Source organism: Camellia sinensis, chromosome 11, assembly GCF_055761805.1.
Source record: "Camellia sinensis isolate YWXY chromosome 11, ASM5576180v1, whole genome shotgun sequence".
In the NCBI taxonomy this organism is placed as follows: Eukaryota; Viridiplantae; Streptophyta; class Magnoliopsida; order Ericales; family Theaceae; genus Camellia; species Camellia sinensis.
This window is the reverse complement of record NC_138971.1, coordinates 53,127,132-53,153,550: the sequence shown is the minus strand read 5'-3', so window position 1 is coordinate 53,153,550 and position 26,419 is coordinate 53,127,132. Positions and strand designations below refer to the sequence as shown.

General features: G+C 36.5%; 1 protein-coding gene across 1 annotated transcript; it reads left to right on the top strand.

Annotated features, from left to right (window-relative positions):
* The first annotated feature begins 1,258 nt into the window (after positions 1-1,258).
* LOC114261656 (RNA polymerase sigma factor sigA-like) lies at positions 1,259-26,379 on the top strand. The gene is made up of 8 exons (XM_082893914.1): positions 1,259-1,380; positions 1,569-1,671; positions 1,794-1,907; positions 2,230-2,295; positions 24,287-24,415; positions 24,748-24,825; positions 24,935-25,005; positions 26,022-26,379. The coding sequence occupies exons 2-8, from the start codon at positions 1,582-1,584 to the stop codon at positions 26,128-26,130; spliced, it is 657 nt and encodes a 218-aa protein (XP_082750040.1). The 5' UTR covers positions 1,259-1,380; positions 1,569-1,581; the 3' UTR covers positions 26,131-26,379.
* The last annotated feature ends 40 nt before the right edge of the window (positions 26,380-26,419 follow it).

Genomic DNA, 26,419 nt, shown 5'->3' with positions numbered 1-26,419 from the left:
TTGATATAATGTGCTAAAATTAGCACTGTTTTCAAACAGCCCACCTACCTCTTGTTAGGTTTATGATGTGTATTGTGCTAATTAGAGTTAGTTTATGTGGAAGACAACTAGTACAAGTGTTGTGTGATAATGTGGCCATAACTTGATGTATGAAAATACATGGAAAAGAAGCTAAAAATGTAAATTAAATAATCTGGCTAGTTGTTGCCCTGTTTGCCTCCTCTTTCCCCCCCCCTCCCCTTTTTTTTTGTGCAGAAAATTCAGATATAAGTTTTATACTATATGTGCGACACAGACATAAAAGGGACAATTTTATACTATATGTGCAGTACAGACATAAAAACCTCACACTTAAAAAAGCAACTGGTTCCAACACTCCAAGACAAAGGATCAGCCAAACAAATTTTGTTTTCTTTATGCACAAAGAAAACACAATCAAAATATCTAACACTCCAAGACAAAGGATCAGCCAAACATATTTTCTACAAGACAAAGGGTTCTAATATATATATATATATATTTTTTAATTTTATTTCTAGTTGGTATGTAAACTTCTATTACATTATAATATTCAAGCCATCCATTAGATTATAATATTCAAACCTCTATTCTAAAAAAAAATTGAATTTTATGTGGAATCGGGCCATCCATTACATTATAATATTCTCTTACAATTAGGGTTTTGTGTGGTTGTGGTTTTGGTTGGTAAAGGATTTTTTGTTTGTGTGGTTATGATTAATTGAAGAGAAAAGAGAAGTAAATTATACCTTTGATGGTAGATGAAAAAGTTTACAGCACTTGTAAGAAAAAAGAAGTAAATCGTAACTTTGTGTGGTTATAATTCAGAAGTGTTGAATTTTCGAAAAATTGCAGCAGCACTTGATTCGAAAGTGTTGAAGCACTTGCAAGGGAAAAAAATAAAAAAAAAGAGAGGGTAAAGTAATGTTCCAAACACTTCAGCAGCAAAATAGATTTAATCGGTGTGGAGAAGATGAATACAGTAGACTGACGGTTAGGGAATGAGAGATATGAAAAATTAGGTAGGTGTGTGTTTAATTGTGAAAATATTATAAATATAAATAAATTTGATAATAAATGAGGTATCAAAAAAAATATTATTAAAATTTAAAATTTAAGGTTAGAATCCAAAATATAAGTGATCCAAAAAAATTTAATAAGTATTAATAACAGCGCTCTTAATTAATTTATGTGCCTTGTGACCTGCTGTATAAATAGACCCCCACAACTCTCAGCAATTTCTGTGTCTCTGTCTGTGGCTCCAAACATTAAAAGCGCAAGCTGGCCGAGACGTTTAACCGCTAAAGACACGGCCACGGCGAGTGCGAACAACGAAATTTTCTCGGAAAGAAAATTAGGTTTGTAAGTTCATTCCATTAACTTGCCAATTCTATTTCGGATCTGTTGTTGATTCTCAAGCCAAATCTCGAACTCATCTCTAGCGATACAATCTATATGTGTTCGTTAGAGATGTTCCGATTACAGCAAGAGAAGATCAGAAAACGACGACAACTTTGATTTCTATTTTCAATCGATTGAAACGATTCTAGGGTTTTTTATTTTATGGCCGACGCGCTCTCTGTGATTCCTCCCGCCGTTCTCCGAAACCTCTCCGACAAACTCTACGAGAAGCGGAAGAATGCTGCTCTAGAAGTACTCTTTTTGCACTCACTAGAATTTTCTATCTCTTTTGTGTCTCAATTTTTGAGTTGATCATCGTTCTAAGGTTTTTAGTGGTTTGATTTTGGGTGAATGAATGTTTGATGATTGTGCAGATTGAAGGAATCGTGAAGCAGCTAGCGGCGGCGGGAGAGCATGATAAGATTACGGCCGTGATAAATTTGTTGGCCAATGAGTTCACGTACTCGGCACAGGTGAATCACTGGAAAGTAAGTAGCCAGGTTTGAAAACTAGGGTTTTACTATATATATATATATAGTGGTGTTCTATGGTTTTGGGGAAACACTATGGTAGCCACCCCTGAAAGGATGTGTAGCATATGCAAGATACTTTCTGAGTCCTATCTTAAAAAAATATGTCATAACCAAAAAACTTATGAGTTATAATTAAAATAATGTCACAATGAATAACTTTTAACACAAAAATGGCATATCTAAGGGTGTATATGGTACATGCCTTTCAAGGGTGTGTATATTTGAATTTCCATGGCTTTGGTATTTATTTTGAATCTTGATTTCTATTTATTTTAAGGGAGGATTGATTGGACTGGCTACAGCCACTGTTGCTTTGACTGGTGAAGCTGCTCAGCATCTTGAGGTATGGGAGGTTTGGAAAATATACAAAGTTGTTTATGTACATGTTGTTTTTTTCAGTAGAACAGCTTATACCCTCCAATTTGTTAATGCTTAAGTTTTAGAATTTTAGTATATGTCTTGAATAATAGGCCAAGTGAAAAATCCCTTTTGATTCTTTCAACTTGAATTTATTTATCAGGGATTCATCTTATTTTGTTTTGGTGAGGCCTATTCATAGCTTTTCTGCGGCTGAGAAAGTAACCAGGAACTTTTTAGAACTTTTCCTATTAATTATGTTGACAAATTAGGATCCCCATTTACTTGAAGCCTCAACACTTTACTGAAAAAATGGAAAGGTACAACAATACAAAATATAGATACATTTGACACTAGGAACTTTCATAAATAAAATGCTTTCAGCAATCTTAGGTGCTAAGCATCAAGTTTAAAGGCTATGTTGTCTTCTTTTAGTTCACATGAAGTTTAATCTATTCTAGGTTGAATGCTTGTCATACCAAGTTGCATTAATTGCCTCTTGTTGGAGAAGTTGTCTGTTTGAATTTTGCAACTGAAGGTTTGATAAAGATTGTCATATTATCATGATAATCTTCACATCATTAAATTTAAAGTGATCTCCCTTATGTCCTTGATCTTGTAGAGTAGTGTTACCTAAAGTTTTTAGAGATGAATGCATAACTTGAGGTGTTTTACCACTCATGAGGTGAGGCGTAAGTTTTAAGGCATCGAGGTGTAGGAGTTTCAAATTTTAAATGATAATATTTAGTAAATAAATTAAATATTTTAAAATAGTAAAAATTAAATATGAGGCTGTAAATACTTTTTTCCTTAACGCGTTGAATATTTCAATGCAAAGAATGAAGCTTGCCTTCTTTGAAAGTGAAATTGATATTCTTAACTTCAATAATTGGGCCTCTCACTTGAACATTAACTTTGTGTTTTTTCTTGATTGGTCATTTACTTAATTTTTTCTATAGAACATAGTTGCAGGAAGGATTCTTTCTTATTTTTTGTTTTTTATATTTAAACCATCTTCTAGACTAAGTTTAATAAGAGCCTAAGGCAGCCTCTTCATATGCATATACGACTCATATGCTTATGCACAAGGTGCACCTACAGCGCATGCCTTAGACTGTCATGCGCAAGCTTTTAGGGAGTATAGCCTAAAATCAAAACCTTGATGCGTTTTTACCTTAGCCTCAGGGCGAGGCGAGTATCGAGGCGAGTCTCAGTGAAGTTTTTTTAAATTTTGGTGTTACCAAAGCCGATATATGATCATGAGGTAGATGAAGGTAACAATTATGTCATATATGTGAGTATGGGGCCCTTTTTTGTTATTCTAAATTCTTGGACGGGCTCAAAAGTTGCTAGGAAAGATTTTGACATCAAATTGAAGTAATCCACTAGCAATTCAAAATTAGAAAATAAATAATATTTGATTTGCAAGGAGAAAGAGATAGAATTGAATAAGGGTGAAGAAATAAGAGTATGGGGCCCTTTTTTGTTATTCTAAAACTTTAAAACCATTCATCTAGGATTACCTAACTTTGTTGTTGATTTATAGAAGCTCCACTAACGCGACTTGAACCAGTCAACCTTGGTGATCTTTTGCGTCTTCCTTCATTTTAAAATTTCATCCTCGAAATTGATTTATGGTACTGTTCTTTTTGTTTCCGTTGAGCACTCTAATATAATTATTCCCTACTATTCTTTTTGGGTCTTGACCATGATCTTCGCCTTACATCTCAAACTTCCTTCTTTAATTTTTCTTTCTTAATCTTTGGTTGGATCTTTGCTTTCAATTTCAAATCTTTCACAATGTCTGATTCCTTTGTCCTAATTACAATTTTACGAGCTAGTATACTTTTGTTAAATCAAAATTTACTATTTTGACAATCTTTCTTATACCAAATGATTGTTGAAACTAATTCATACTTTCATCATCAACCTTCCCTCCTTTTAGTTGTTGATGTCATTCTTAAATAATCCACATTATCGTTTCTAATTGAGCAAATTGATATTCAAATTCTTATATGTACATAACTCTTTTCAATTATCAAATGACAATAAAACTATTATTAAATCAGTCTTTGAGGCTAAACTTCTGTTTTGTATTTAGTCAATTGAGATTTCCACATTTCAAAAAGGGTGTGATACGAGTGTAAATTCTACCAAAGTGGTGTATAACTCTTATCTTACACAAACATGTCCACAAAAGTACATGAGATAATCAGACTTAATATACTTGACAAAACATAAACAAAAGCAAAAGCCTCAATTATCATTTTGCGTCTGATAATCGTTCATATACGAAAAATACCATGTCTTCCTTTTTGAGAGGTCAAAATGTTGACAATGTGGTCTTAATAAATTAAATTGTTCTCATTCTAACATTAAATAGGCTTAGTTTCATTGGTTTAAATCTTAGTCATATAGTACCAATTCTAGCAATTTCGGGTCACGTTTCAAATGGCCAAGTAAATGGATCCTGAATTTATCAAAAATCGAATAAGACAAATACAAATGAAGACATATATATTCAATTTCTAACTTAAGACTTCTTGTATGTACTTAACATGTTCCTCTTTTGATCTTGCAATTTATCATAGCATTGCTGCATAGCTTCCATTACCCCCCCCCCCCAAGCACTTCTTCTATTTTGTCCAATCGTTCTGCCAAAGATTCAACTTCTTTTTCATTTTTACATTTCACTATCCTTCCTAAAGACAATACAAGGGTTAATGATATTTAGGCTAATATAGACTAACGTAGAATATAACATAAAACACATAACATATACAATTAAACATAACATACAATCATACAAGGACATTGGTAGGGTAACCTATTGAGGAAATATCATTTTGCCCCCAAACTTTCACACATTTTTCAATTTTACCCCCAGACGTCGATTAATATCAATTTTACACCCGAACTTTCGAAATTTTGATCAATTTGGCCTCTGCTGTCACATTTTGTCTACAATTGGATGAAATGTTCTAACGTGGCACCAAAATTCATTTTGAATTTTATTTTACCCCCCCCTCCCCAAACTATACCTTGAAAATCATGTTAACCCTCAAATATAAAAAAATTAAATTTAAATATTTAATAAATATTTTTTTTATCTCAATAATGAAAAAATTAAATTTTAAATAGCATATCATTTGTAAGGAAAATAATAAAAAATATAAAAATTCTCATGTAGAATTATCTTGAGACTATGAAGTATGAATAATTCGACGAACATATTCCGACGTATGGTATTTCAGCATACGTACTAGGTACACAAAACATGTATTCAAATTTATCCTTCTTAATTTTTGGTGTACCTAGACATATTTAGTATATACCCAAGTCGTGCCATACTTTAGTCGAAACAATATTTTCTTCTACTACAAAGATAAAATTCTTTTTACTGGACTTCTTTTTCAATTTTAGTTTTTTGCTTAGCATGGTTTTAAAATTAAATTATGGTTTGTAAGTTATTTAATATAATGATATTTAAGTTTGATTTATCTTGTACTTGTACTTTTGACATTAAATGTCAATTGTATGTTGGATTTAACAAATTAAACCATTTAATCAATTTTTATATTATTCCAAATTAGAAACAAATATTTTCTTTACAAATGTATTAAGTTATACCAATACCTTCTTTTTATTATTATTATTATTATTATTATTAAGGGAAGAAATAAGGGAAGAAATAGCCAGTAATAGGATAAACCAAGACTATAGGTTCTATCGCAGGATTAGGAACTTAAAAGTGGAAATTGCACTTACGAAGATGAAATCAAATAAGGCTTTAGGACCTGATGATATCCCTATTGAAGCTTGGAAGTGTTTGGGTAAAAAGGGAGTTGGTTGGTTGACTAGATTATTTAGTAAAATTTTGTTGACTAGGAACATGCCAGATGAGTGGAGGAAGAGTATTTTAGTACCAATCTATAAGAATAAAGGTGATGTCCAGAATTGTAACAACTATAGAGGAATCAAGCTAATGTGTCATATAATGAAAGTGTGGGAAAGGGTGATGGAACGCCGATTGCGAGATATAACAGAGGTATCAGAGAATCAATTTGGGTTTATGCCTGGTAGGTCAACAATGGAAGCGATCTATCTTTTGAGGAGGGTAATAGAAAAATATAAAGAAAAGAAAAGAGACATTCATATGGTGTTTATCGATCTTGAGAAAGCATATGACAGAGTGCCCCGGGATATAATATGGTGGGTGTTAAAGAAGAAAGGGTGACAAAAGGTTACATTGACGTGATTAGGGACATGTATGAATGTAACGCCCTCAAAATAATAACAATAAACCCATCAGATAAGACATAAGTATTACATGTTAACCTCATAACAAAATGCCCTACGGGCTTACAGCTTTCCAAGTTAACACTTGGTTACAACAAAGAGTTCTAACTCGTTTACACATTAAGCCCTTGGCTTGAAATTACATGTAATACATCAAAAGTAAAACGACAAAACTATGCCCGCCACTAGCCTCCCAGCTACGTCCTTGGAGGTGGCATGCTTCCTGTACCTGAAAATGATATTCCCATATAGGGTGAGCCACAGCCCAGTAGAAATACACTAAACCAACCATGGACAATGACTAAAACATTAGCAATTGATAGTTGGTCAACACTGATTCAATCACATAAATTACATATTTATGTCAACGACTTACAAGTCCCAATTACTTTTCATTTTCCCTTTTTCAACAGATAAGCATGCTAGCTCTATCATCATTTCCACAGATATGTATAAAAACTATATCTCACATTCAGATAAGCATAAAAGCTATATCCACATTCTCAACAGATATGTATATCAACAATATCCACAGATAAGCATACAAGCTGTATCCACACTCTACAACAGATATGTATATCAACAATATCCACAGATAAGCATACAAGCTGTATCCACACTTCACAACAGATATGTATATCAACAATATCCACACTTCACAACACTTCACAAAGATAAGCATATGAGCTCTATCTTCACTTCTCTAGACAAGCATATGAGCTCTGTCTACGGAGTACATCCCCTATCTCCTCCAAATACCTATCCGGTTTAGAGGTCCATCCCCTATCTTCCCCTAAACCGCGGAGTACATCCCCTATCTCCTCCTCTACACACAACATATATAAACACATTGGTTCTATATACAATCACACAATACAAACAATTAATGTATTCTAGCAACTGTCAAGTTCCATAACACATTCCATTGATTAGTTTCAGTTTGCCTAATCAACATACATTGTCTATAACAATCACGACTATCCTCCACCGATAGCCCCAAGCAGTTATTTCTAAAACAGAAAATAAATGCGCAAATGGATATTCAATCAACATTTCATTTCCTCATTTCTCACCAATTAATTATCCCAATTAATTAAACAATGTAATTAGGCCATTTTCCATAATTACCATTTCAACCCTTAGGTTCCATTTTCATCAATGATTCAACAATCATTCCATTTTTCTATGCCAAACATGCATCTAGGTTTATTATGAATAAAACCCCAACCTTTGTAAAATTACACAAAAGCCCCAAACTTTCACAAAATTACCAAACCAACCCCAACATCTCAAAATACCAAAATTTAAAGACAAAACCCATAGAGAGGAGTAGGTTATCCCTACCTCAAATTCGGAGTCCCAAAGGAGAAGACGACAAAACCCAACGTGCTCCAAAACCCGTGATTTTCAGATTAAAATGAAGCCCTCGACGATCAACAACTTTTTTGTAAAGGCCAAAGGTGAGTAAATCACTCCTACTAGATCAAAACCTAGAGAGAAGGTAGTATCTAGAGAGAAAGACTCAACAATGGTGTTTTTGGAAAAGTAAGAGAGAGAAGAGAAAGTGAAAAAGTGATTTGAAAAGTCACAATTTCGGGACTTAAACCCAGTCTTCCGCTCGAGCTTAAAACACCCCGCTCGAGCGGCCACTCACAGACTTCCGCTCGAGCGGCCAACCTCCCGCTCGAGCGCAGAATGCTCTCGCCCAGCACTTTTGCAGAACCAGGCCTCCGCTCGAGCTCCCAACCCTACGCTCGAGCTCACAACACTGCACAACAAGATACTGGATGGATGTAATCTACGCTCGAGCGCCAACACCTCCGCTCGAGCGTACAGGCCAAAAATCTGGGCAACTAGTTTTGGTTTCTAAACTCAACCAACCTGTAACAAACCCGCTCAACACATCCTATAACTCAAATACAAAGTATGAAAGGATGTAAACAAGATAATAAACAACTACCAACATCCACGGACACATGTCCGGATCACTATACAACAAGGGTAAACCCGGGATCGCTATAACCTCCCCCCCTTAAAGAATTTCGTCCCCGAAATTAAGCACAAGTTTTCAAAACAAGTTTTTCTCCCTTTTAATCAATGTTACACTTGAACATTCAACAATTCGACCCATTACCGGTCATCCCATCCCTTTAACAAGAGACATATCACAATATGTAAACAACATATGTATTTTCAACATGCATCAACATTATGCACTATCCTTCCAATTTCAACAATATATTTAACGCATATAATGTCACTTTCAACTTCCATATGAGGCAAGTTCCAAAACATACTTCCAATAACCAAAACATTTTCAATGTTTCACAACTTAAGACATATATAAAAGCTCTTAAGTTCCATAAAATGTAAAATTTAAATACAAGATTACATATCAACAAACAAGTCCGGATATTTCTCACAGACTTCCAACTCACGTTCCCAAGTGGCTTCCTCCACTCCGTGATGTTTCCACAAGACTTTCACCAAAGGAATGGTCTTGCCACGCAGGACCTGATCCCGCCTATCCAAGACCCGAACCGGTCTCTCCTCATACGAGGCATCCTCATCTACCTCTAAATTAGTCCAATCCAACACATGTGATGGATCTGGTTCATACTTCCGAAGCATACTCACATGAAACACATCATGCACTCCGGACAACTGCGGCGGTAAGGCTAACCGATAAGCAACCTCACCTATCCTCTCAAGGATCTCAAAAGGACCTATAAACCGAGGGGATAACTTCCCGCTCTTCCCAAATCTCATCAAGCCTCGTCTAGGTGATATCTTCAGAAAGACATGATCACCTACCTCAAACGCCAAAGGCCTCCTCCTACAGTCGGCATAACTCTTTTGTCGACTCTGGGCTGTAACAAGCCTCTTACGGATAAGCTCAACTTTCTCCGTCGTCTCCCTAACCAACTCTGGACCCAACAAAGGTGCATCACCCACCTCGGCCCAACAAACTGGAGACCTACACGGTCGGCCATACAAGGCCTCAAACGGTGCCATACCGATGCTAGACTGAAAACTGTTGTTGTAGGCAAACTCTACCAATGGCAAGTGCCTCTCCCACGTCCCACTGAAGTCCAGGACACAACCCCGAAGCATATCCTCGAGGATCTGAATAGTACGCTCGGACTGCCCGTCAGTCTGAGGATGATAGGCCGTACTAAAGGTCAACTTAGTGCCCAAGGCACTCTGCAAACTCTGCCACAACCTAGCAGTAAAACGAGGATCTCTATCTGAGACGATCGTCACTGGGACCCCGTGCAATCTCACTACGTCCCGAATATACAAATCGGCAAGATGATCTACCGAATCTCTCACGCGCATAGGAATAAAGTGCGCCGACTTAGTCAACCGGTCTACAACCACCCAAATAGCATCACTACCCCGCTGAGTCCTCGAAAGACCTACAACGAAGTCCATAGTGACATGCTCCCACTTCCACTCGGCAATAGGCAAGGGTTGCAACAAACCCGCTGGCCTCTGATGCTCGGCCTTCACTTGCTGGCAAGTAAGGCACTTCGATACGAAAACAGCCACATCTCTTTTCATACCCCGCCACCAAAATTGGCGACCCAAATCCTGATACATCTTAGTACCTCCCGGATGCACCGCAAGGCGCGAATGGTGAAACTCTCGAAGTACTTCCTCTCGGCAAGACTCCGGTACAAACAAACGGTCTCGGTATCTCACACTCAGGTCGGGATACACCGTCAAACCCTTCTCGACTTTCCCACTAGAGATCTTCTCTCGGAGGGATTCTACCTCAAGGTCACCTCTCTGTGCCTCTAACACTCTAACCACAAGTGTAGGCTGCGCAACAACAGAAAACAAGGCCGCAGCCTCGACAGATTCGCCCAGTAGCAAATCAAACTCGCCAAGTGCTCCCAACATCACCCATTCCCGGATGGCTATACTAGCAACATCACTAATGGTCTTCCTACTAAGGGCATCGGCCACAACATTGGCCTTTCCCGGATGATAATGCAACTCAAAATCATAATCCTCGATGAACTCCATCCATCTCCTCTGCCTCAGATTCAAGTCTCTCTGTGTAAACAGATACTTCAAACTCTTATGATCCGAGAATACCTCGAACTTCTCACCATAAAGGTAGTGCCTCCAGATTTTCAAGGCAAAGATCACAGCTGCTAACTCTAGGTCGTGTGTGGGGTAATTCTTCTCGTGTATTTTCAACTGACGTGAGCCATAAGCTACCACTTTCCCCTCTTGCATCAACACACAACCCAAACCCTCTCGTGAGGCATCACAATAAACCGCATAACCCAACCCTCTCTCCGGAATAATCAACACCGGAGCGGTGGTCAATCTAATTTTCAACTCTTGGAATGACTTTTCACAAGTCTCACTCCACACAAACTTGACTCCCTTCCGAGTCAGTCTAGTCAACGGTGACGCTAACCTGGAGAAATCTTTCACAAACCGACGGTAATACCCAGCTAATCCCAGAAAACTGCGGATCTCAAACACACTCTTAGGCTGTGCCCAATCTTGCACTGCCTCAACCTTGGATGTATCAACAGACACCCCTTCCCCGGATACCACGTGGCCTAAGAATTTGACTTCCCTCAGCCAGAACTCACACTTCCCAAACTTGGCATACAGCCTATGGGCTCTAAGTAACTTAAGCACCACTCTCAAGTGTTCCTCGTGCTCCTCCTTAGATGACGAATAGATAAGGATATCGTCCACAAAAACAACCACAAAGCGGTCTAAGAACTCCCGGAAAATCCGGTTCATCAAGTCCATAAAGACTGCCGGTGCATTGGTAAGCCCGAATGGCATCACCAAAAACTCATAATGGCCATACCGCGTACGGAATGCCGTCTTCGGAATATCTTCCTCCCTGACCCTCAACTGATGGTAACCCGATCTCAAGTCTATCTTAGAGAAACAACGGGAACCCTTCAACTGGTCAAACAAATCATCTATTCGGGGCATAGGGTACTTATTCTTAACCGTAGCCCGATTCAACTTCCGGTAGTCTATACACAATCTCAAGGCACCATCTTTCTTTTTAACAAAGAGGGCCGGTGCTCCCCACGGTGAAACACTAGGGCGAACAAAGCCCTTATCGAGCAATTCCTGGAGCTGAACTTTCAACTCAACCAACTCTGCTGGAGCAAAACGGTAAGGTGCCATAGAAATCGGCGCCGTACCAGGCACTAAATCAATAGAGAACTCTATCTCTCGGTGAGGTGGCAAACTAACAAGATCTTCGGGAAAGACATCCGAATACTCACAAACCACCCTCGGCAATACATGCTGGGTCTCACCACTCTCACCACTCTCAAAGCTAGCAAGTAGACTACTAAGCTCACTTCGCCCTCGCGAATCATACCCCGGTGGCAAAACACTACCAACCCGGTCTCCCAAGAAATGGAACCACTCCCCGCTCAAGGTACACAATGTAACCCTCTGGCGGTAGCAATCAATAACAGCCCGGTATGACGATAACCAGTCCATACCCAAAATAACATCAAAACCCTTCATGGGCATGACAACAAACGGAAAAGGAAGCCTATAATCGGCGACCTCAATATCACATCCTCTAACACCCTGTTTCAGGATCAACTCACCGCCCAAAGGCGATACCACACAAATAGGAGATGCTAACTGTGATAACTCCAATTCCAAAACAGATGCAAATGCAGCAGATACAAAAGAATGAGATGCACCCGTGTCTATCAACACATTAGCAACCGAGTTGCAAAACAGAAAAGTACCTCTCACTACTGATGGAGCTGGTACTAAATCCTGCGCGGTAACAGCATACACGCGCCTCGTAGGCCCCTGGTCTACCTGCTCACCTCTCGGAACAAAAGACTGCTGCACAGACTGGGATGACGAAGCTCCCGGATTGGCCCTCGAGGCCTGCACAGACTGAGCTGGCTGAAAACCCTGCGTCTGCCTAGAACCAGACGCTCCCGAAGTGGCACTCAACTGTGGGCAAAACCTCTTCATGTGCCCAGGTTGTCCACACTGATAACAAATCAAGAGCTGCCCCCTGCCCAAACTCTGACTCGGCGGTCTAGCTGAAGAAGAAGCAGCTTTCTGACCCCCACCCTTCTGCGGGCAAACAGAAACCTTGTGACCCAGCTGGCCACACTTGTAACAAGTGAATTCTCCCTGACTGCCTCTCCCCGAGCCTACACTAGGCACTGGAAAGGTCGATCTAGAGACTGCACCCTGAGACTGCTGAGGGTTATAACCCTTCTGTCTCCTGCCATCACCCTGACTATCCTGGCTCCTCTTGGAGCCTCTCTGACCCTCATCCTCCTCCTGCATCATAAGCTCCATATGAGCTGCAGCATCCACTAGGTGTCTATACTCTCGAATATAAGACCCACCAATTCTCAACTTGAGGCCCCGCCTCAACTTCCGCTCAAACTCATAGCAACGGCGTTCCTCCGACGCCACCAGTTCAGGTGCAAACCTAGACAGACTGGTAAAAGTAGCCTCAAACTCGGCCACTGACAAGCCCTGCTGATTAAGCCGGCTAAACTGATCCCTCAGCTTCTCTCTAGCTGCTGCTGATAAAAACCTCTCCTGAAAAGCATTCACAAACGCCTCCCAAGTACCACCAACACGAGCTTTCTCGTACTTCCACCATTGACCCGCATCTCCCTTCAGTTGGAAGGATGCCAAGGTCACTTTCAGTGCTCCGTCCTCGATGCCAAGCATCTCAAACGTCTTCGTTGTCTGTTCGAGCCATTCATCTGCCTTAAGCGGCTCTTTAGGATCCCCGATAAACTCATCCGGATTACACCGAAAGAACTCCCTCTTCAAGAAGGAAGGCCCTGTCTCAGCTGCCTGATTCCCAGCTCTAAGAATACCCAAAGCTCCTGCTATCTCTCTGGCCAAGGCACCCATAGCCTGCTGACCTACTGGCTCGGCCACATTGGCCTGCCCAACTCCCTCCTGCACTGCCGGAATCTCACCCTGTAACGGTACTTCCTGCCTCGCAGGTCTACCACGCCTAGCACCTCTTCCTCGTCCTGACATCCTAATAAAGGCAACACAGAACGTTAGCACATTCATAGGTGTGCCGAAACTAATCACTCACGTCCTAATGCATGGACAACTGTAATTCACTCCACATAAGCACATAAACACATAAGCACTTACGAACTTCATTTCCGGATAATGATAGTCCCGAGGCGTTACTAGAGTTCCGGTTAGAAACAGCATTGATCAAGTGCTTTTCCAACAAGACTCCCAGAAACTCAAGGATCCAATCAACATCCTAGAAATTAAATCCCATACCCACATAGTCACATAAGCATGTTATCAATTGAGCACATAGCATATGGTACTACATCTAAGTCTCTATCAAGCGAGACAAACCCATTGTGATCCTAATCACTTCCCACGTACCCAAAGTATTCGAACCCGGTACGCTCTGATACCAAGTTGTAACGCCCTCAAAATAATAACAATAAACCCATCAGATAAGACATAAGTATTACATGTTAACCTCATAACAAAATGCCCTACGGGCTTACAGCTTTCCAAGTTAACACTTGGTTACAACAAAGAGTTCTAACTCGTTTACACATTAAGCCCTTGGCTTGAAATTACATGTAATACATCAAAAGTAAAACGACAAAACTATGCCCGCCACTAGCCTCCCAGCTACGTCCTTGGAGGTGGCATGCTTCCTGTACCTGAAAATGATATTCCCATATAGGGTGAGCCACAGCCCAGTAGAAATACACTAAACCAACCATGGACAATGACTAAAACATTAGCAATTGATAGTTGGTCAACACTGATTCAATCACATAAATTACATATTTATGTCAACGACTTACAAGTCCCAATTACTTTTCATTTTCCCTTTTTCAACAGATAAGCATGCTAGCTCTATCATCATTTCCACAGATATGTATAAAAACTATATCTCATATTCAGATAAGCATAAAAGCTATATCCACATTCTCAACAGATATGTATATCAACAATATCCACAGATAAGCATACAAGCTGTATCCACACTCTACAACAGATATGTATATCAACAATATCCACAGATAAGCATACAAGCTGTATCCACACTTCACAACAGATATGTATATCAACAATATCCACACTTCACAACACTTCACAAAGATAAGCATATGAGCTCTATCTTCACTTCTCTAGACAAGCATATGAGCTCTGTCTACGGAGTACATCCCCTATCTCCTCCAAATACCTATCCGGTTTAGAGGTCCATCCCCTATCTTCCCCTAAACCGCGGAGTACATCCCCTATCTCCTCCTCTACACACAACATATATAAACACATTGGTTCTATATACAATCACACAATACAAACAATTAATGTATTCTAGCAACTGTCAAGTTCCATAACACATTCCATTGATTAGTTTCAGTTTGCCTAATCAACATACATTGTCTATAACAATCACGACTATCCTCCACCGATAGCCCCAAGCAGTTATTTCTAAAACAGAAAATAAATGCGCAAATGGATATTCAATCAACATTTCATTTCCTCATTTCTCACCAATTAATTATCCCAATTAATTAAACAATGTAATTAGGCCATTTTCCATAATTACCATTTCAACCCTTAGGTTCCATTTTCATCAATGATTCAACAATCATTCCATTTTTCTATGCCAAACATGCATCTAGGTTTATTATGAATAAAACCCCAACCTTTGTAAAATTACACAAAAGCCCCAAACTTTCACAAAATTACCAAACCAACCCCAACATCTCAAAATACCAAAATTTAAAGACAAAACCCATAGAGAGGAGTAGGTTATCCCTACCTCAAATTCGGAGTCCCAAAGGAGAAGACGACAAAACCCAACGTGCTCCAAAACCCGTGATTTTCAGATTAAAATGAAGCCCTCGACGATCAACAACTTTTTTGTAAAGGCCAAAGGTGAGTAAATCACTCCTACTAGATCAAAACCTAGAGAGAAGGTAGTATCTAGAGAGAAAGACTCAACAATGGTGTTTTTGGAAAAGTAAGAGAGAGAAGAGAAAGTGAAAAAGTGATTTGAAAAGTCACAATTTCGGGACTTAAACCCAGTCTTCCGCTCGAGCTTAAAACACCCCGCTCGAGCGGCCACTCACAGACTTCCGCTCGAGCGGCCAACCTCCCGCTCGAGCGCAGAATGCTCTCGCCCAGCACTTTTGCAGAACCAGGCCTCCGCTCGAGCTCCCAACCCTACGCTCGAGCTCACAACACTGCACAACAAGATACTGGATGGATGTAATCTACGCTCGAGCGCCAACACCTCCGCTCGAGCGTACAGGCCAAAAATCTGGGCAACTAGTTTTGGTTTCTAAACTCAACCAACCTGTAACAAACCCGCTCAACACATCCTATAACTCAAATACAAAGTATGAAAGGATGTAAACAAGATAATAAACAACTACCAACATCCACGGACACATGTCCGGATCACTATACAACAAGGGTAAACCCGGGATCGCTATAATGAAGGGGTGGTGACCACTATTAGATCGTCAGCTGGAGAGACAAATGAATTTCCTATCACTGTAGGGTTACACCAAGAATCTACCTTAAGTCCTTATCTTTTTACATTAGTTATGGACGAGTTGACGATAAATATTCCGGATGACGTGCCATGGTGCATGCTTTTTGCAGACGATATTGTGCTAGTGGATGAGACTAGAGAAGGAGTTAACACTAAGTTAGAGATTTGGAGAAAAGCTCTTGAATCTAAAGGATTCCGGATAAGCAGAACTAAGACAGAATACATGGAGTGTAAATTTAGTAACAGTAACAATGAAAGCAGAGGAGAAGTGAAGATTGAGAACCAAGAATTGCTTAAGAGTGAACATTTTCGTTATTTAGGGTTGATTATCACAACAGCGGGAGAGATTGATGCAAATATGGCCCATAGGATTAAGGTGGGATGGTGTAAGTGGAGAAGTGCGTCTGGGGTATTGTGTGATAAACGAATACCCACTAGACTAAAAGGTAAGTTTTATAGAACGGCTATTAGACCAGCTATGTTGTATGGGACGGAGTGTTGGGCAACCAAGAAACAACATGTAGATAAGATGAGTGTGACTGAGATGAGGATGCTAAGGTGGATGTGTGGTAAGACTAGACACGACAGGATTAGGAATGAGTGTATTCGGGAATGGGTAGGAGTAGCACCGATAGAAGATAAGTTGAGAGAGATCGTTTGAGATGGTTTGGTCATATTCAACGGAGACCAATAGAGGCAGTAGTGAAGAGATGCGATGCTGTAACGGTAGATGGAAATGTTAGGGGACGGGGTAGGCTTAAGATTAACGTTGGTTTGGTTTGGTTTATTATTATTATTATAAATTTTACCATGTCAATGTACTCGTATCGTACCAATACCAGTACTCATACTTGTACCTGTGCTTCATAGGTTTGAAATTATCTCGAGTCGATCCTGGATAAACTTATTTCAAAAAATCTTATTTTATTCCTAACATTACTATTGAGTCCTGTCAAATTAAAGGGAAAATAATCAATGAATCGTTTTTTATTCCTAAGATTACTATTGAGTCTTATCAAAGGGAATAAAATAAGATTTATTGATTATTTTCCCTTTAAAATTTATTGATTATTTTCTCTTCATAGGTCTGAAATTATCTTGAGTCAATCCAAGCGTGGTGTTGTTAGTATCTCACCAAGCGATCCAAGTGTCTCGACTTTAAAGTGAATCACCTTGCACCTTCATGCTTTTACTTTGGTGTGTATTTTTCTATAGATTTTAAAAATTTTGATGGCTAATTTTTGTATCAAATACATCTGATATATACACAATACATGATAGAGTTTGCATGTAGGTAGGATTTATAGGGATCTCTATCTTTCAGTTGTGGGGATAAATTAAAATATGTATATTTTATTTTGAATTTACAGGATACAATTTATCCAATTTTTTATTTAATTATTTTTTAAATAGATAATATAAAGCTTCCACTAATTGTAATAGTGTCCATCAACACGTTACAATTAAACTCCTAAAAGTAGAGATTTACAAGTGAGACCTTTTTTCACGATTGGTCACAAACTTCCTTCCACCAAACTATATTCCACATGTGCTACTAGGTATGGACAAATTTATCACTATCAAAAAACCCTAGCTTATGTAGGCAAATTCCAAATTTTCCCTTCTTCTAATTGGACCCCAAAAGTATTTTTCAAAAATAGTACTTTTGTAATTACACATGTATAAAAATATTTTTATGAGAAAATTATCAGCCGGTTTTCTTTTGGTCCAACGTTAATAGGAAGAATTACTTGAATATACTGTCACACTTTGAGAATCGTGGATTCCATGTTAAGCACCTATATAAAACCAATTACCACTCACATTACCCAACATGTCGGTGTATAGCCTTTGATTCGGTGTCATCAATTAACAATATCAAAGTTAAATGAATAGTTAATTAATTTATACAAGCTTCTCAGGTCAAAGGAAAATAAGTGCATTGTAATAAAATTACCTTTTAATTTTAAACTGACAGTGATCATTCTATAGGTGTTCTCAAAACATGTACTTATTGCATAGCACCTATCTATTTGCCTAAGGTCACTACCGCAACTGATGAAATAAATGATTCTATCATAGAGCAACAAATCAGGTGTAGGCCATAGTAATGCGACGCCCAATCAACACCCATAGCCTATAACATTAATTGGTCAACAAGGCACCGAAAAATCGTTACTCCCAACTTTAGGTTCATTAACCATTAGTATGTTTTTTTGCAATGTTATCCAGAAGACTTTATGTTTATATTATATGTAACATTAAATATAACATTACCCAGAATAGTAATATACAAAATTATGTATATTTTTGTAACTTACTAAATATTTTAAATTCAGTAATTTTTATAAAAAGATCTAGAGCACCATCATCTTCACTTTGTGTCATAATATAAATTATGACACTCAGCAAATTTAAAATACACATAAAAGATGCATTTTGGAGGTGAATGTTTACTTGTATCACATCACTACATCAAATAACATATCTAAATATTAATACAAAAATAAAATAAAAACTTAATGAAAAAAATATAAGTCAAATTTTAACACAAGTAGATTTAAAGACCTTATGATAGCTATAAGCTTGAGAAATCCTTATCCTAATATACCGGTCTTTTGCACTCCATTTTTGAGGTTGAGGAAAACCTCTTTTTTTTTTTCACAGAGACATCACAGAATGTCATTTTATTCACTCGTTTTCTCAAGAATATTTCCAGAGGTTGTCCAACCTTTTCTACAGCCACAAAAAATTGAAAATCATTTTGCACTCTGAACACTGGTACTATTGGAGAAGCAATGTTAGGGTGCGACCAAATATTGGGATTCATAAGCATCTCATAGAAACTTATCAGCATCATCTAGTTTTTCAAAAGCTCTTACACTAACACACTCATGTCCACCTTGACTTTGAATGAAATCATTTAACGTTGGATACATTGTTGTTCTTCCTTATCTAACGTTAGATGATTTCATTCAAATTCAAGGTGGACATGAGTGTGTTAGTGTAAGGGCTTTTAAAAGACTAGATGATGTTGATAATTTGTATGAGATGCTGATGAACCCCAATATTTGGCTGCACCCTAATATTGTTTCTCCAATAGTACCAGTGTTTATAGTGCAAAATGATTTTCAATTTTTTGTGGCTGTAAAAAAGGTTGGACAGCCTCTGGAAATATTCTTGAGAAAACAAGTGAATAAAATGACATTTTGTGATTTCTTAAAATAATGCTGTGAAAAAAGAAAAGTTTTTCCTCAACTCAAAAATGGAGTGCAAAAGACTGGTATAGCAGGATAAAGATTTCTCAGGCTTATAGAGCTAGCATAAGGTCTTTAAATTTACTTGTGTTAAAATTTGGTTTATATTTGTTTCATAAAGTTTCTATTTTGTTTTGTATTAATATTTAGATATGTTATTTGGTGCAGAGATGTAATATAAGTAAACATTCACCGCCAAAATGCACCTTTTATGTGTATTTTAAATTTGCAGTGTCATGATTTATATTATGACACAAAGTGAAGATGATTGTGCTATAGATCCTTTTATAAAAATTACTAAATTTAAAATATTTGGTAAGTTATGAAAATATATATAAAATTTCTTTTACATATTTTTATCAATATGTATATATATAAACATTAATATTTTTCTTGTAATAGATAATGCTCCAAATGGCGAGGAGTGGCTAGCATTACTGAATTTGATAAAGGATATCAATGAAATGCTAAACTACAAAATTTCGAAGGCTTGGAAATGAGAAAATTAACATCAAACTTTCAAAATTAGGATGTGAGATGTTAATTTCTCCATTTCTAAGCCTTCGAAATTTTGTAGTTGAGCATTATCATTGATATCCCCTATCAAATTCAGTAGTGCTAGCCACTCCTCGCCATTTGTAGCATGATCTATTACAAGAAAGATATTAATGTTTATATATATACATATTGATAAAAATATGTAAAAGAAGTTTTATATATATTTTCATAACTTACCAAGTATTTTAAATTCAGTAATTTTTATAAAATTATCTATAGTACCATCATCTTCACTTTGTCATAATATAAATCATAACACTCTACAAATTTAAAATACACACAAAAGGTGCATTTTGGAGGTGAATGTTTACTTGTATTACATCACTGCACCAAATAACATATCTAAATATTAATACAAAAATAAAATTGAAACTTTATGAAAAAAATACAAGTCAAATTTTATCAGAAGTAGATTTAGAGACCTTACGATAGCTATAAGCTTGAGAAATCCTTATCCTAATATACCCGTCTTTTGCACTCCATTTTTGAGGTTGAGGAAAGCCTCTTCTTTTTTTCACAGCGTTGTATTTTAAGACATCACAGAATGTCGTTTTATTCACTTGTTTTCTCAATAATATTTCCAGAGGTTGTTCACATTTTTCTACAGCCACAAAAAATTGGAAATCATTTTGCACTCTGAACACTGGCACTATTGGAGAAGCAATGTAGGGGTGCGGCCAAATATTGGGATTCATAAGCATCTCATAGAAATTATCAGCATCATCTAGTCTTTCAAAAGCCCTTACACTAATACACTCATGTCCACCTTGACTTTGAATAAAATTATTTAACGTTGGATACATTGTTGTTGTTCCTTATCTAACGTTAAATGATTTCATTCAAATTCAAGGTGGACATGAGTGTGTTAGTGTAAAGGCTTTTGAAAGACTAGATGATGCTGATAATTTGTATGAGATGCTTATGAACCCCTATATTTGGCCGCATCCTAATATTGCTTCTCCAATAGTACCATTGTTTAGAGTGCAAAATAATTTTCAATTTTTTGTGGCTGTAGAAAAGGTTGGACAGCGTTGGGAAATATTATTGAGAAAACAAGTGAATAGACTGACATTCTGTGATTTCTTAAAATAATGCTGTGAAAAAAAGAAGTGGTTTTCCTCAACCTCGAAAATGGAGTGCAAAAGACTGGTATAGCAGGATAAAAATTTCTCAAACTTATAGAGAGCTATCATAAGGTCTCTAAATCTACTTGTGTAAAAATTTCGATTATATTTTTTTTCATAAAGTTTCTATTTTATTTTTGTATTAATATTTAGATATGTTATTTGGTGCAGGGATGTAATGCAAGTAAACATTCACCTCCAAAATGCACCTTTTATGTGTATTTTAAATTTACAGAGTGTCATGATTTATATTATGACACAAAGTGAAGATGATGGTACTATAGATCCTTTTAATATTTGGTGAGTTACAAAAATATATATAAATTTTTTTTTACATATTTTTACCAATATATATGTATATATAAACATTAATATTTTTTTTGTAATAGATCATATGCTCCTAGTGGCGAGGATTGGCTAGCACTACTGAATTTGATAAGGGATATCAATGAAAATGCTCAACCACAAAATTTCGAAGGCTTGAAAATGGGGAAATTAACATCAAACCTTCAAAATTGGGACGTGAGATGTTAATTTCCCCATTTCCAAGCCTTTGAAATTTTGTAGTTGAGCATTATCATTGATATCCCTTATCAAATTTAGAAGTGCTAGCCACTCCTTGCCATTTGTAGCATGATCTATTACAAGAAAAATATTAATGTTTATATGTATATGTACATATTGATAAAAATATGTAAAAGAAATTTTATATACATTTTCATAACTTACCAAGTATTTTAAATTCAGTAATTTTTATAAAAAGATCTATAACACCACCATCATCACTTTGTGTCATAATATAAATTATGACACTGCAAATTTGAAATATACATGAAAGGTGCATTTTGGACATGATTGTTTACTTGTATTACATCATTGTACCAAATAACATATCTAAATATTAATACAAAAATAAAATAGTAACTTTATGAAAAAAATATTAGTCAAATTTTAACACAAGTAGTTTTAGAGACCTTATGATAGCTATAAGCTTGAGAAATCCTTATCCTAATATATCGGTCTTTCGCACTCCATTTTTGAGGTTGAGGAAAACCTCTTCTTTTTTTCACAGCATTGTATTTTAAGACATCACAGAATGTCGTTTTATTCACTTGTTTTTTGAAAAATATTTTTCAGAGGTTGTCCTACTTTTTCTACAGCTACAAAAAAATTGGAAATCATTTTGCATTCTGAACATTGGTACTATTGGAGAAGCAATGTTAGGTTGCGGCCAAATATTGGGATTCATATGCATCTCATAGAAATTATCAGCATTATCTAGTCTTTCAAAAGCCCTTACACTAATACACTCATGTCCACCTTGACTTTGAATGAAATCATTTGACGTTGGATACATTGTTGTTCTTCCTTATCCAACGCTAAATAATTTCATTCAAAGGTGTGTTAGTGTAAGGGCTTTTGAAAGACTAGATGATGCTGATAATTTGTATGAGATGCTTATGAACCCCAATATTTGGCCACACCCTAATATTGCTTCTCCAATAGTAATGGTGTTTATAGTGCAAAATGATTTTCAATTCGTTGTGGTTGTAGAAAAGGTTGGACAGCTTCGGGAAATATTATTGAGAAATCGAGTGAATAAAATGACATTTTGTGATTTCTTAAAATAATGCTGTGAAAAAAAAGGGGTTTTCCTTAACCTCAAAAATGGAGTGCAAAAGACCGGTATAAGGTCTCTAAATCTACTTGTGTTAAAATTTGGCATATATCTTTTTCCATTAAGTTTCTATTTTATTTTTGTACTAATATTTAGATATGTTATTTGGTGCAAGGATGTAATACAAGTAAACATTCGCCTCCAAAATGCATCTTTTATGTGTATTTTAAATTTGTAGAGTGTCGTGATTTATATTATGACACAAAGTGAAGATGATGGTGTTATAGATCCTTTTATAAAAATTACCGAATTTAAAATACTTGGTAAGTTATGAAAATATATATAAAACTTCTTTTTCATATTTGTATCAGTATGTATATATATAAACAATAATATTTTTTTTGTAATAGATCATGCTTCAAATGGCGAGTGGCTATCACTACTGAATTTCATAAGGGATATCAATGGTAATGCTCAACTACAAAATTTCAAAGGCTTGGAAATAGGGAAATTAACATCAAACCTTCAAAATTGGGACGTGAGATGTTGATTTCCCCATTTCCAAGCCTTCGAAATTTTGTAGTTGAGCATTATAATTGATATTCCTTATCAAATTTAGTAGTGCTAGCTACTCCTCGCCATTTGTTGCATGATCTATTACAAGAAAAATATTAATATTTATATATATACATATTGATAAAAATATGTAAAAGAAGTTTTATATATATTTTCATAACTTACCAAGTATTTTAAATTCAGTAATTTTTCTAAAAGGATCTATAGCACCATCATCTTCACTTTGTGTCATAATATAAATCATGACACTCCGCAAATTTAAAATACACATAAAAGGTGCATTTTGGAGGTGAATGTTTACTTGTATTACATCACTGCACCAAATAAAATATCTAAATGTTAATACAAAAATAAAATTGAAATTTTATGAAAAAAATATTAGTCAAATTTTATCAAAAGTAGATTTAGAGACCTTATGATAGCTATAAACTTGAGAAATCCTTATCCTAATATATCGGTCTTTTGCACTCCATTTTTGAGGTTGAGGAAAGTCTCTTCTTTTTTTCACAGCGTTGTATTTTAAGTCCTTGAAGCTCTGACGTGATCCCCATTTCTAAGGGTTAAATTAAGAAAGCCCAGGGTCATAAAGAGTATAAAGGCTGGAAACACTTGCAAATTTCTGAAAACACATGTATACAATCTGTATGTGTCTTGATTTACCAAACCATTTCTTTTGCCATTCTAAAACAGAATATCTGGAATCTGTTTAACGTAACAGCGATCAAGTAGCTCTTTTGATATCATATATATGCTGACATCAGGCACAAAACTTCAAGCTTTCAAAAAACTTCTACTTAATGAATCTCTTCCTATGATTTTACTTTTAAGCCGCCTAGTTTTCAATAAAAGAAAAGGTTTATTGGGTGTTTTTAACCCAGAATCTTGTCAATTTTGTTCTTTTATTGGGTATACAGTACATTCCTGTGGTCACATTAATAGATCTTCTGTCATTGTGTAAACTTAGAAGGATCTGTTACTTCTCTTTCATGCAGGGTGTTTCGAGGGCATTAGTTGAAAATGCAAGAACCTTAAGATTGCCTACTTATTTGCATGAAAGATTAAGTTTAATCCGTAATGCAAAGACGAAACATGAAGAGGAAGGAATTGCTCCACCGATTGATGTAAGCCTAATTGATTGTTACTTGAATCTTGCGTGTCACATCATCATACCTATATAAATATATGAAAACACGCTAATCAAAAATCCTGATTTAGCTATGTCATGCTTTAATGTTGTGAACTCCTCTCGTTTAATTCACTTGTTTTCCACACTCCCATTTCAGAGAATTGCGGCATGCCTGAACATGTCCCAAACAAAAGTCAGGAATGCAACAGAGATGCCAAGTACTTTGAGCTTTATACTGTCTCAATATCTTGTAGTTTTTGCAGTTATACCAGGGTTCATCCCTTGTGTGATTTCTCCTTGCTTAATGTAAAATATCTCTCTTTGTAGGCAATTAGTAAGGTCTTCTCTCTTGATAGGGAAGCATTCCCCTCTTTAAATGGCCTTCCAGGAGAAACACTTCATAGTGTAAGTGCATATGTACTATGAAACAACTCAATTTTTGAATACTAACTTTTTATTGACACTACATACCACCTAAGAGATAAAAGTTTGACTCCTCTTTCTATCTTTCCAGTACTTTGCAGATAATCACCTCGAGAACAATCCATGGCATGGAGTAGATGAGTGGGCACTCAAGCTAGTAAGGTAACAAAAAGAATTTTTAAAACTTTAAAATGCAAAATGTTCAGTGGAAATATTATTCCGTGCTGAGCAGGAAAGTAGGTTGTCTGCCAATGAACGAATGACTGATAAAAGGCACCCATCCATGAATATCTCCGTATTATCCTGCTCAAAATCAACACATTGATATGATCAAATTTCACAGAGAGTGAGAAGAAGGGGAATCTAAGTGATCTACATGCAAATGCATGCATATATGCTTATTTCTTTTAAAATGTAGAAAATTATTTTCTACATGCATTGAGATTCTAAAATATGCCAAATGGCTTTTTTTAGCTTTTCTTTGTAGCTAGTTTTTGTAAATACAGCACATCTTATAATGTTGTTTTCCAAACTAGCACGAACAATTTATTTTGCAGGATGAGGTAAATAAGCTTATTAGTACAACACTAAGAGAACGGGAGAGAGTTATTATACGTCTTTACTATGGCCTGGACAGTGAATGCCTTACTTGGGAGGATATTAGTAGACGGTGGGTATTGCTAAACACTATCCATGACATCTCTCAGGTGGCCAAATATGCTGATATATAGACATACTTTTAAAAATGCTCTGGAGTTGATTCTGTCATGCATGCTTTTGAAATTAAAGAAAGAATGCTGATGCTAAAGCTATATTATAGGGGAGCACTTTTTACTTTTAAATCGTTGCATGTGGTCTATAATCAAATTATTCAGATGAACTTTAGCCCTCTGATTGATGCAAAAATTTGTGTGGTGATATTGACATGATTCAAATTTCCATTTATAGATACAACTAACTAGGCAACCAAAGGAAATGATCAATAATATTAACATGGTGCAATGCATCTATGAACTCGATCATGTACTCTTTTGAACCTTTACATTGGTGACATTGTGATTTCTAGGTCCTTTTCCCTGCCTGTTTATTGAAATCCTTCTTTTGCTTTCATATTTTTTTTTTTTTTTGGGTCCAAATTAACTTAGTAGTTTTGAATGTCATTATGTCCAACCCTCCAGGATAGGATTGTCCAGGGAAAGAGTTAGGCAAATCGGACTTGTTGCACTAGAGAAACTAAAACATGCTGCAAGGAAGAGGAGACTGGAGGCCATGCTGATGAATCATTGACTTTGGTAGTGGACTACATAGAAATTGCATGTAAATATCAAGGAAGAGAAGTTGATTCTCCATTTTATTTTTCTTATCAGGAATTAAGCAAGTGTATACATAGATGGTTATGTAACAGATTGTATCCTTTAATTTTATGTTGGAAGTGTCAAACACACCTTGTGATCGAGAGCTTCTAACATATGTCACAGCAATCACTCTCTAATGTATTCTATTATTGCCAAAGATTCGCAGTTGTGAATCTATCTATATCTTTTTCTACAAACTTCAAAACCAGGTTTAAATTATT

What these genes read in the sequence shown, in the direction of transcription:
- LOC114261656 (XM_082893914.1), top strand. Translation starts at nt 1,582, where the DNA reads ATGGCCGACGCGCTCTCTGTGATTCCTCCCGCCGTTCTCCGAAACCTC. An exon ending in GGAAGAATGCTGCTCTAGAA is followed by an intron (nt 1,672 to 1,793) that starts GTACTCTTTTTG and finishes ATGATTGTGCAG; the next exon opens with ATTGAAGGAATCGTGAAGCA. An exon ending in GAATTGCTCCACCGATTGAT is followed by an intron (nt 24,416 to 24,747) that starts GTAAGCCTAATT and finishes CTCTCTTTGTAG; the next exon opens with GCAATTAGTAAGGTCTTCTC.